The 12,630-nt window shown below is 48.1% G+C and overlaps 1 protein-coding gene across 1 annotated transcript in view; it reads left to right on the top strand.

Moving 5' to 3' along the window:
• Positions 1 to 954: 954 nt before the first annotated feature.
• MDC1 (mediator of DNA damage checkpoint 1) overlaps positions 955 to 12,630 on the top strand; it is a 62,467-nt gene continuing 50,791 nt past the window's right edge. The window contains exons 1-2 of the mRNA XM_030197424.1: positions 955 to 1,078; positions 1,728 to 1,862. Of these exons, the coding sequence (XP_030053284.1) occupies positions 1,733 to 1,862 (130 nt within the window). The 5' untranslated portion in view covers positions 955 to 1,078; positions 1,728 to 1,732. The remainder of the gene's footprint in view (positions 1,079 to 1,727; positions 1,863 to 12,630) is intronic.

Consider the following 12,630-nt stretch of genomic DNA (forward strand, 5'->3'; position numbering starts at 1 on the left):
GCCACAGCTGGAAGTAGAAAACTGGGCTAGATGACCCACAGATCTGACCCAATATGACTATTCTTATGTTCTTAAATCCAGGACCGGCCTAAAATCACTCTCCTAGAACTAGATAACTTGGAAGTTCAATAAGGTGCATGAGAGGAGCCTAATTCTGTCTGAAAGTATGTGATGAAAAAGAGCAAACCATCTAAACCTGCTGGAAAATGCTACTTCTGTTACCTGTAGAAGCTGTAAGTACTGCTTCAGAATTAAGGAATGTACTGTACTCCAACTGATTATGGCTCCTTCGCTAAACTAGAATTTCAGATGCATCAGCTTGTACTGTGGATTTATTTTAGAGTACTCCCCTCCCCCAACACCAAAGAATGGGGTGCTACATGTATGTGTATATGTCTGTGTGTGTAGGGGGGGGGGGGGTGTCACTGAATAGGTAGTTAAGGATATTCTGCCTCCAACACCCTGGATTACCTAAACTATTTTATCAGCTTACAGTACAAGATTTTTGCTTGGCTGTAATTGGAACACCACAGATAACATTAGCACTTTTAGTTCCACAAATTAACATCACCAATTAAACGTTCATCATGAAACAACTAGTTTTATTGCCCAGTAAGCCCCAAACCATGTCTTACTTCAAAACAGACCTCGACAAACCGATCCAGCCGTTAACAACATGACGAACTTCCCACCACATGGCGCGCGATCCATATCAACAAAGTAATTGTAACCGACGGCAGCAACCATCCACGAATTGAACACTTCCACTTCGAAGCGCGGCCCGCTCAGCAAACAAAATAGAAGGTGAACCAGAAGCAACGGTTGGTTCACAGGCTGTGACGTTCCCGTTTTGGTGCGCAAGCGCCGTGGCAGCCACGGCGGAACCCGAAGCGGCGGTTGGTTAGTGGACTGTGACGTCTGGTTTTGATGCGCATGCGCGCGAAAGAGTGGCTTTGCTTCTTCTCCTTCCTAATCCCGGCCGATTCCCAATCCCCGGTAGTATCGGGAACTGAATGCGGAAGTCGGGGCGGAGGGAGAAGGAGGGACGTTGGATCTTACCGTCAACGGTAGCGTGCAGGTATCAGACTGTTTCTTAGCTTGGGATAGCATAGCGTTAAGTAGCAGAAAAGTTGAGTTGGGTCCTTTTTGCACTTGTGCGCTGATGAAGGCCTAATATGTAAAACAGGGGTTCTCAACCCAATCCCCGGGACACACTCTGCCCAACAGATTTCCAGGACCACTAATGAACGTGCATGAAAGAGATCTCCATACAATGGAGGCAATGCATGCAAATTTCAGAGAGATCAATGCTCACTCATTAGGAGTGTGTTGCGCAGATTTGAAAGCTTTCTCACTCATCAGAGCTTCAGTACCAGTGCACTGATCTTGATCACTGCTTTCATGAAACTGGAGATGTTGCGAAGTAAACCAATTGTAGGAAGAAATCTGAGCATACCTTCCTCCCTACTGCTACGCCTGGGTCTCTACATATGGGAGTGGGACTTGATATATGCCTTTCTGTGGTTACAATCATCAGTTTACATACTATGTACAGGTACTCATTTTGTACCCAGGGCAGTGGAGGGTTAAGTGACTTGTCCAAAGTCTGGAGTGGTGCCCCACCCACTGCAACATTAAATGTTCATGTTCTTGTTGACTGGAATGTCCCTAAGTCATTGATACCTGTTTTTCTTATACCTCACTTTCTCCTTTCTTCCTTCGTCCAGCTGAGATGGAACAGACACAGTTGCTGAACTGGGAAGATGAAAGCCTGACATGTGAGACTCTGGAGGGCAAAGATGGCAACCAGGAGACTGTGGGAAGACTTCATGTCTTCAGCAGCTCTTATGGTCCAGAGAAAGGTGAGGAGGCTTAAGCTGAGGGGGGTGGGGGAGTGCTTGATAAAGGAAAGTAAATACTGAAAAAGAGGTATTTTATTTGCCGGTCTAATGCCATGATCAAGGCACAGACTATAGAAGTTTTTCAGCTTCTGAAGTTGAATCTGTCCAGCAGTGATAAGAGCACAGACCGTAAAAACATAGTAACATAGTAGATGACGGCAGAAAAAGACCTGCATGGTCCATCTAGTCTGCCCAAGATAAACTCATATCTTGAATTTGTACCTGTCTTTTTCAGGGCACAGACCGTATAAGTCTGCCCAGCAGTATTTCCCGCCTCCCAACCACCAGTCCCGTCTCCCATCACTGGCTCTGGTACAGACCGTATAAGTCTGCCCTCCCCTATCCTAGCCTCCCAACCACCAACCCCTCTTCCCCCCACCTGCTTCCCCCCAACTTTGCTCAGTCTGGCTTTGCTTCCCAATTACTGGTGTTGCTTCCTTATCTCCCCAAAGCTTCTTTGAATCCATTCCTTCTAAACAGGATTCCTTTGTGTTTATCCCACGCATTTTTGAATTTTGGTACCATTTTCATCTCCACCACCTCCCACGGGAAGACATTCCAGGTATCTACCACCCTCTTTGTGAAAAAATACTTCCTGACATTATTCCTGAATCTGCCCCCTTTCAACCTCAATACATGTCCTCTAGTTCTAGTGCCTTTCTCTCTCTGGAAAAGGTTTGTTTGCGGATTAATTCCTTTCAAATATTTGAATGTCTGTATCGTATCACCCCTGTTTCTCCTTTCCTCCAGGGTATGCATGTTCAGGCCAGTAAGTCATATGTCTTGCAACACAAATCCCATACCATTCTTGTCGCTTTTGTTTGAACCTCTTCAAGTTTTACATCCTTAGTAAGATACGGTCTCCAAAACTGAAGACAGGACTCCCAAGTGGGGCCTCACCAATGACTTGTAGAGGGGCATCAGCACCTCCTTTTTTCTACTGGTTATACTCCTCTCTATGCAGCCCAGCATCCTTCTGGCCACAGCCACTGCCTTGTCGCATTGTTTCATCAACTTCAGATCCTCAGACACCATCAGCCCAAGGTCCCTCTGAGCCAAGGTGGGGTGGTCAGGATGGGGTGATCAGAAAATCAGCACTGTCCCAAAGTCTTCAGCCTGCAACTGTGTAACTTGGCATCTCTGCTTTGTCAGATACTGTGCAGGTGTTTGGCTTTTTCCAAGTGTTTATTCCTCAGCCGAGTGTTTCCTCTTGCTTCTTTGAATGCCAGCTTAATTGAAAGCGCCCTGTACTAGGACTTTGATACTCGGCGCCTCCATTTGGATCTGCATAGGGGGTGCGATGTTGTGGAATTCACTTTCAGCAGAAATCAGACAAGTGATAGCACTCCACCAGAGTGGAAAGAGAGAATAGGCACCCAAAATGGAATAAATATACTCACCTGGTTTTCCAACTGGTCCTCTTTCATCCCCCAATAAATTGTGCTGGCAGGGGGAGAATATATTACGAAATGCATTTTATCCTCGACTAGTAAGACCAGAATGACTTTTGAATCAAGCTATGCACAGAGTTCTCAATCCTTGCAGATCCTTACAGTTTCCAGCGGTCATGGTGTAGGGATGTACTGAGCCCAGGTTGACATTATGTTTAATATCGTAGAAAGATGAGATGTTAGCAGAAGCGGACCATGGGTTCTGCCCAGTTTTGCTGCTCCCAGTGTCTCCACAAGTCTAACAGATATGAGATTTTCTCCCTTTCTTTGTTTTTAAGGTCCCATGTATGTTTGAGTTCTGCCATTATTTTGGCTCCTATTCACTGTGCTAGAGATCTAGTCCAGGTGGCCACCACCCTCCCAGTGAAAGTCTGTCCTCGCATTCCTTTCTACCTTGGTATTCCTTTCACCTTGAGCTTTTTAATCTATGAAATGTGCTTTCTTCTGGTACTTCATCAGAGCCTGCTCGATAATCAAATCTTTGCATCAGATCTCTTGTTTCCCTTCTGTCTTCTAGAGGGTCTCTTCAGTCCCCCAGTTTTCTTGGGGATGGTTTGCAATGCAGGTCATATATCATTTTGGTTTCCCCTTGTTAAATTACCTTCACTTACGTGGTTTGATTATTCTGAAAATAAGGCTTCCTGGGGACCAAAGTTGGCTTCCTCTTGTTTCCTTATCACGCCAAGATCTGTGATCCAGGTGTGATTTTCGAATGTCCAGCATAGATCGAAGAAAGATGGGGCCTGGGATGTCACGACATGCTGGAGTAGGAGGACTAAATCCTTGGGAGAAGAAAAATAATTGAGTGGTGTCATTGTTAGGAAAGTCTAACAAGTGGGGAATGCATGCAGAGCATTGTTTGTGGCATTCTTTCTAATCTCTGTGTGCAGGTGTAGGTGTGATTTGTTTTATGCCAATAGAAATCTAAGAGGCAGTATTCAGAACTGTGGCCACTACATAAGTGGATAAATCAGTGAAGGTAAGCGTTTTCTGTTGATGACATTGGATATTTCTGCCGCATTTGACACAACCATTCCATTTTATTAAACAGATTGCATTCAGTAGGGATTAGCAATAAGTGGTTTGCCTCTTTTTTAGAGAGTAGAAATTTCACTATAGTATTAGGTGAAAACATGTCAGAATGGAAGCATTTGGACACTGGGATACCACAAGGTTCTTGTTTATCAGCAGTTCTTTTTAATATATTTTTATTGCCATTATGTCAATTATTGCATTGTTTGGACTTAAATTTCAAGCTTTATGCTGATGAAATCCAATTTATACTTCCAAATGATAGTTCATTTCAGGAAGCCTTTGAAAGGCTAATAATGATTTAAAAAAACTGATGTGTTGGATGACAGCAGAATGTTTGAAATTGAATTTAAGTAAGACAAAGATATTAATGTTATTATCTTCTAACTCTGTGGATATTCCAGATTCTTTTCAGTTTGAAGGTTTATCACTAGTGATTGAAAAATTTTGAAGGATTTAGGTGTTACAGTGGACTCAAGTTTGAATATGAAACAGCATATAAATAAAGTTATGAAAAGTGTTTTTCAAATTACGGTTGCTAAGATATTTAAAGAAATTGCTAAACCCAACAAACTTTAGAACTGTGATTCAAAGTTATGTTATGCCATGTTTTGATTATTGTAATAGTTTGTTGCTTGGTTTAACTAAATTGCACAAAATTCAATGGCCAGAGTTGTGAGAAATGTAGGTAAATATGTGCATGTTACACCTATATTGAAATCTTTACACTGGTTGCCGGTTGAATTTTGTATTAAATTTAAAATACTTTTATTGGTGCTTAAGATTTTGACTGGCCAGGTATTGGAGGCATAAGCTGCAATATTGAGTGTTTACCAACCCTCAAGATCATTGAGATCTGCACAGCAAATTTATCTAAATGTACCATCACATTGTGTAATAAGATTGCAAGAGTACAGAACATCAATATTTTATGTGGCAGGCCCTATTTTATGGAATGGTTTACCATTAAGGCTAAGAAAGCTACAAGAAATAGTACAGTTTAAGAAAAAGCTAAAAACTTATCTTTTTATGCAGGCTTAAGGAGCTTGAGAATAGAAGATTTTAGAAATAGTTAATTTTGTTATGGTTTCAGTTTTATTTTTGTTTTAACTGTTTTAAAGTTTGTAAATTGTTTATTTTGTGTGTAAATTGTAAACTGTCGAGAACTTTTGGATTGTACAGTATAGAAGAGATATCTACTATAATAAAACTCACCCTCAACGTTCTGAAGACAACGTTCTGAAGTCACTCAGACTCCCAGAACGGTTCGTAAATTCATGGTCCTCCCCCTGCCTAGGAAACACTGGCTACCAACCTCGCGACCCACCCGCAGACAAACTCTGCAGGGAAACCACTTCCAAAGCTCCGGACTTCAAATGAAGCCCCGCCCACAGAATGTTCGAGGTCCAACACCCACCCCACCGCGCCGCCCCCCCAAACCACCCACCAAAGCTCAGTAGTTAAAAGAAGCCCAGCCCACAGAATGCTGGAGGTGCAACACCCACCCCCCGTGCCGCCCCCCCCCCCCCCCAAGCCACGTGTAGCTTTGCTGGCGGGGGACCCGAAACCCTGCCAGCACAAGTCCTGTCTTCTGACTATGGCGTGATCTTCGGCATTGCTAGCCTCTGCAGGCAGGACTTCTGTGCGTCTACCCCGCCCTGCACAGGCTATCAATGCCGAAGATCACGCCGGAGTCAGCAGACAACACAGGACTTCTGCTGGCGGGATTTTGGGTCCCCTGCCAGCAAAACAATGCGACGGTGGGTGGGTTTAGGGGGGGGTGCATCACGCGGAGGGGGCGGTGACGGCACTCATCAAACACACCCCTGTAATCTGGCAGTGCTTCCTTCCCTCTTCTTCAAAGCAGAATCACCCCCCCCCCCCCCCAACTGAACTATACACCACACACACTCACTAACTCACTGACATCTGGCAGTGCTTGCTGAACCACCCCTCCACACACACACACTCACTCTCTCATCTGGCAGTGCTTGCTGAACCACCCCTCCACACACACACACTCACTCACTCATCCGGCAGCGGTTCCTGACCTCCCCCCCCCCACACACACACACTTACTCTCATTTGGCCACACATCCTAAACCCTCCCCCCCCACCACACACACAAACTCACTCTCTCATCAGGCAGCGGTTCCTGACCCCCCCCCCCCCCCCCACACACACACACTTACTCTCATTTGGCCACACTTCCTAAACCCTTCCCCGCCCCCCCCCCCACACACACAAACTCACTCTCTCATCTGGCAGCGCTTCCTGAAATCCCTGCCCCCCCCCCCCCCACACTCACTCATCTGGCAGCAGTTCCTGATCCCCCCACCACCACACACACACACACACATACTTACTCACTCTCATTTGGCCACACTTCCTAACCCCCCCCCACCACCACACACACAAACTCACTCTCTCTTCTGGCAGCGCTTCCTGAAATCCCTGCCCCCCCCCCCCCCCACACACACTCACTCACTCATCTGGCAACCCCCCCTCCCCTACCACACACACACACACACTCTCTCACTCTCTCATCTGGCAGCGCTTCCTGAAACCCCTGCCCCAACACACACACTCACTCATCTGGCAGCGGTTCCTGAACCCCCACACACACACACTTACTCACTCACTCTCATTTGGCCACACTTCCTGAACCCACCACCACCACACACACACACACTAACTCTCTCATCTGGCAGCGCTTCCTGAACCCCCCCCCCCCCCCCCCCACCCATACACACACACAAACTCACTCTCATCTGGAAACGCTTGATAACCCCCCCCCCCACACACACACACTCACTCATCTGGCAGCGCTTCCAGACCCCCCCACACCCCTCTTCTTCCAAGCTGAACCCCCCAACACCCCCCCCCACACCCCTCCATCACACACACACTCTCTCAATCTCATCTGGCAGCGCTTCCTGAACCCCCCTCCCCCTCCACACACACTCACTCTCTCTCATCTGGCAGCGCTTCCTGAAACCCCGTATACACACACACACACACACACTCAATCACTCACTCTCTCTCATCTGGCAGCGCTTCCTGAAACCCCTGCCCCCCCCCCCCACCCACACACAGTCACTCACTAATCTGGCAGCCATTCCTGAACCCCCCCCACACACACACATTTACTCACTCTCATTTGGCCCCGCTTCCTCAAACCCCCCCCCCCCCACACACTCTTACTCTCATTTGGCCACACTTCCTAACCCCCTCCCACCACACACACACACTCACTCTCTCATCTGGCAGCGCTTCCTGAAATCCCTACCCCCCCCACACACACTCACTCATTTGGCAACCCCCTCTCCCCCCCACTACACACACACACACTCACTCTCTCATCTGGCAGCGCTTCCTAAAGCCCCCCCCCCCCACACTAACTCATCTGGCAGCCATTCCTGAACCCCCCCCCACACACACACACTCACTCACTCTCATTTGGCCACACTTCCTGAACCCCCCCCCCATCACTACACACGCACACTCACTCTCTCATCTGGCAGCGCTACCTGAACCCCCCCCCTCCCCACAAACTCACTCTTATCTGGAAACGCTTGATAAACCGCCCCCCCCCCCACACACACTCACTCACTCATCTGGCAGAGCTTCCAGACCCCCCCCCCCCCCACACCCCTCTTCTTCCAAGCTGAACCCCCAACACACACCTCCATATCCCTCCAACACACACACACACACACACACACTCTCACTCTCATCTGGCAGCGCTTCCTGAAACCCCATACACACATTCACTCACTCACTCACTCACTCTCTCTCATCTGGCAGCGCTTCCTGAAACCCCATACACACACACACACACACACACACACACACACACACACACACACACTCTCTCTCATCTGGCAGCGCTTCCTGAACCCCGTGCCTCTCCCCCCCACTACACACACTCACTCTCTCATCTGGCAGCGCTTCCTAAAGCCCCTCCCCCCCCCCCCCCCACACTAACTCATCTGGCAGCGGTTCCTGAACACCCCCCCCCATACACACACTCACTCACTCTCATTTGGCCACACTTCCTGAACCCCCCCATCACCACACACACACGCACACTCTCTCATCTGGCAGCGCTACCTGAACCCCCCCCTCCCCACAACTCACTCTTATCTGGAAAACTTGATAAACCGCCCACCCCCCCCCCCCACACACACACTCACTCACTCATCTGGCAGAGCTTCCAGACCCCCCCCCCCCACACCCCCTCTTCTTCCAAGCTGAAAACCCCATCACACCCTCCACATCCCCTCCGACACACACACACACACTCTCTCACTCTCATCTGGCAGCGCTTCCTGAAACCCATACACACATTCACTCACTCACTCACTCACCTCATCTGCAGCGCTTCCTGAAAACCCTGCCCCCCCCCACACACCAGTCACTCACTAATCTGGCAGCCGTTCCTGAACCCACCCCAACACACACACTTACTCACTCTCATTTGGCCCCACTTCCTCACCCCCCCCCCCACACTCACTCAACTCATCTGGCAACCCCTCTCCCCCCCCCCCCCACCACACACACACACACACACACACACACACACACACTCACTCTCTCATCTGGCAGCGCTTCTTAAAACTCCTGCCCCCCCCCCCCACACACACTAATCTGGCAGCCGTTCCTGAACCCCCCCCACACACACACACTTACTCACTCTCATTTGGCCCCACTTCCTCAACCCCCCCCCCCACACTCACTCATCTGGCAACCCCCTCTCCCCCCCCCCCACCACACACACACACACACACTCACTCTCTCATCTGGCAGCGCTTCTTAAAACTCCTGCCCTCCCCCCCCACACACACACACTCACTCATCTGGCAGCGGTTCCTGAACCCCCCCCCCCCCCACACACACACACACTTACTCACTCTCATTTGGCCACACTTCCTGAACCCCCCCCCCATCACCACACACACACAAGCACACACACTCTCTCATCTGGCAGCGCTTCCTGAACGCCCCCCCCCCCACAAACTCACTCATCTGGAAACGCTTGATAAACCGCCCCCCCCCCCCACACACACACATTCACTCACTCATCTGGCAGAGCTTCCAGACCCCCCCCCAACACCCCTCCAACACACACACACACACACACACACACTCACTCACTCTCACTCTCACCTGGCAGCGTTTCCTGAAACCCCTGCCCCCACACACACTTACTCACTCTCATTTGGTCCCGCTTCCTCAACCCCCCCCCCACACACACACTCACTCTCTCATCTGCCAGTGCTTCCTGAACCCACGCCCCAAACACAAACACTCACTTTCATCTGGCAATGCTTGATAAACCGCCTCCCCACACACTCACTCATCTGGCAGCACTTCCTGAACCCCCCACACCCCTCTTCTTCCAAGCTGAACCCCCCCAACACCCCTCCCCCCCACACACTCTCTCTCTCATCTGGCAGCGCTTCCTGAAACCCCATACACACACACACTCACTCTCTCTCATCTGGCAGCGCTTCCTGAAACCCCATACACACACACAAACTCACTCTCTCTCATCTGGCAGCGCTTCCTGAACCCCGTGCCTCCCCCCCCCCCCCCCCCCCCCCCACACACACACTCACTCTGTCATCTGGCATTGCTTCCTGAACCCCCCCCCCCACACACACACACTCACTCTCTCACTCTCATCTGGCAGCGCTTCCTGAACCCCCCACACCCCTCTTCTTCCAAGCTGAACCCCCCAACACATCCCCCCCCCCCCACATACATACCACTCTCTTCTCCCCCTCCTCCAGCACACCAATTGCTTGGGTGCAGTGGCGGCAATCTCAGACACCAGAGAGAGAGGGGGGGGCCTGACACCAGAGAGAGAAAGGGAGGGAAGTATCTCTGTCACACACACACTTTCACAGACAATGTCTTTCTGTCTCTCACTCTCACACACTCTGTGTCTCACAGTGTATCACATTCACTCTCTATGTGTTACACAGTCACACACTCGCTTGGTCTCATACACTCAGTCTCACAGAGAATCTGTGTCTCGCACACACTCTCTCTCTTGCACACACTGTATCTGTGTGAAACACACTCTCTCTCTTCACACTGTGTCTCACATACGCACTTGCACACACTCTCATTCTCATACACACACTCTCTCATAGACACACTCACACCCAGACTCACTCTCTCTCTCTCTCTCTCTCTCACACACACAGTCACTCTCACATGCACTCTCCCAAACATACACACTTTGAGGAAAACCTTGCTAGCGCCCGTTTCATTTGTGTCAGAAACGGGCCTTTTTTACTAGTAAAAATAAAATCTATCTTGCGTCCAATATTCAGTGGCCCTATCTGCAGAATATGTGTTCCTGAATTTAAGCAAATTGTTTTAAGTTACGACTGTTAATTTATGCAGTCCCTTTAAACCAGGGGTGGGCAACCTCGGTCCTCGAGGGTCACAACCCAGTCGGGTTTTCACGATTTCTCCAATGAATATGAATGAAATCGATTTGCATGTACTGCATCCATTATATGCAAATCAATCTCATGCATATTAATTGTGAAAATCTTAAAAACCTGACTGGGTTGTGTCTCTCAAGGACCGAGGTTGCCCACCCCTGCACTAAACACATACCCCAGATTCTATATAGTGCGACTTTAGTTGCACACACAAATCTGGTTGTTTTCTGGATTTCAGTGCGCAACTTAATTAGCTAACAAGCAGTCGGTGCAGATAATTGCCAATTAACAAGCAAGTATTGGCATTAATTAAAATTTATGCGCACAGCTGTCTAAGTGTATTCTGTAAAGTAATGTGCATAAATTCCAAGGTGCATAGTTGATAAAGGGACGTGGAACGGGTGGGTCATGGATGTTTCTAAAAACTATGCGAGTTGTTATAGAATACACCCGGTCAGTGACTAATTTAGGCATCAACATTTACATCAAGTTTTACTTGGCGTTAACTGCCTGCAGCTTAATTTAGTCGCGCGGATGGGTGGTAGGCATATTCTGTAAACCACACCTAAACTTAGGCATACTTTATAGAATTTGCCTAGGCATATTTTTGTTTCGGTGCTAATTTTATTTCGGCATGGTATATAGAATCTAGCCCATAATGGTTGAATGTCTCTGCTGTTCCAGACCAATTTTAGCCCTGTGTCCTGGTACGCCCTGGCCCATCCTAAATCCGAACGGATAAATTTTGATAGGATACAGAGGTGTCTGGCCAAAAATGTATCTATTAACTGGCACTGAATTTTAATTAGGGGGGGGGGGGGTGAAAGCATATGTGCTGACCCTATAATTGCATTCAGACTCCAGGTTGCTGAAATGCTTATTAAAATATAACTAATAATTTACGAAATTCCCCTCAAATGCAAAAGGGTAGGAAAAAGGAACTGTGAAAAGGGAGTACAGTAATAAAATTGCATCTCAAAAAAATCTAACCAGAAACACTAACCAGCCAAGAAAGGTACCCGGTACCTCCAGAAGTATCTTATATAGATTTAGATTTATTATTTTTTAGCCAGCCCTTATCCAGGATGGGTTACAATAAAACATTCATAAAAATACAATAAACAAAATACAGAAAACCAAAGAACTCAATGTAGAAATATCTGCTGATTGAATCTTGTCCGATTCTATCCTTGTCAGAATCTATGGATTTTTGTCTGCCTGAAGTAATCGTGATCCTCTTTCATTAGTAAAGTTTTTTTTTTTCTTGGGGAGGTAAGTGTGTTGGGGGAGGGGGAAGGTGGTGCCTGGTGTTCTCTGGCTGCAGCAGTTCTGTTCTAATGTTTCAGGCCTGTTCATTTTTTGAGCCTAGGCGCCACTTTATCCCCTGTCCCTATTTCATTGGCTATTCCATATCATCAAGCTGATCAATCCATAGACTGGTGGGTTGTGTCCATCTATCAGCAGGTGGAGATAGAGAGCAAACTTTTGCCTCCCTATATGTGGTCATGTGCTGCCGGAAACTCCTCAGTATGTTCTCTATCTCAGCAGGTGGTGGTCACACACAGCAGCAGCTCTGGCTAGGCCTCCAAGCCTAATCCTTAGGTTTTGTTGAGGCCTGGGGTTGAGGGCTCTTTTGAGCAAGTGCAAACTGGTGTGCCAGGTCCCTCCTTTTCTCCCCCCTCCCGCTGGCTCCGTAAAAAAAAAAAAAAAAAAAAAATTTTAAACGTCCTTAAAGGCGTTTATTTCGACGTTTATTTAAACGTTCATTGCAGCTACTCACTGGGA

This window comes from Microcaecilia unicolor, chromosome 3 (assembly GCF_901765095.1).
Source record: "Microcaecilia unicolor chromosome 3, aMicUni1.1, whole genome shotgun sequence".
Taxonomy (NCBI): Eukaryota; Metazoa; Chordata; class Amphibia; order Gymnophiona; family Siphonopidae; genus Microcaecilia; species Microcaecilia unicolor.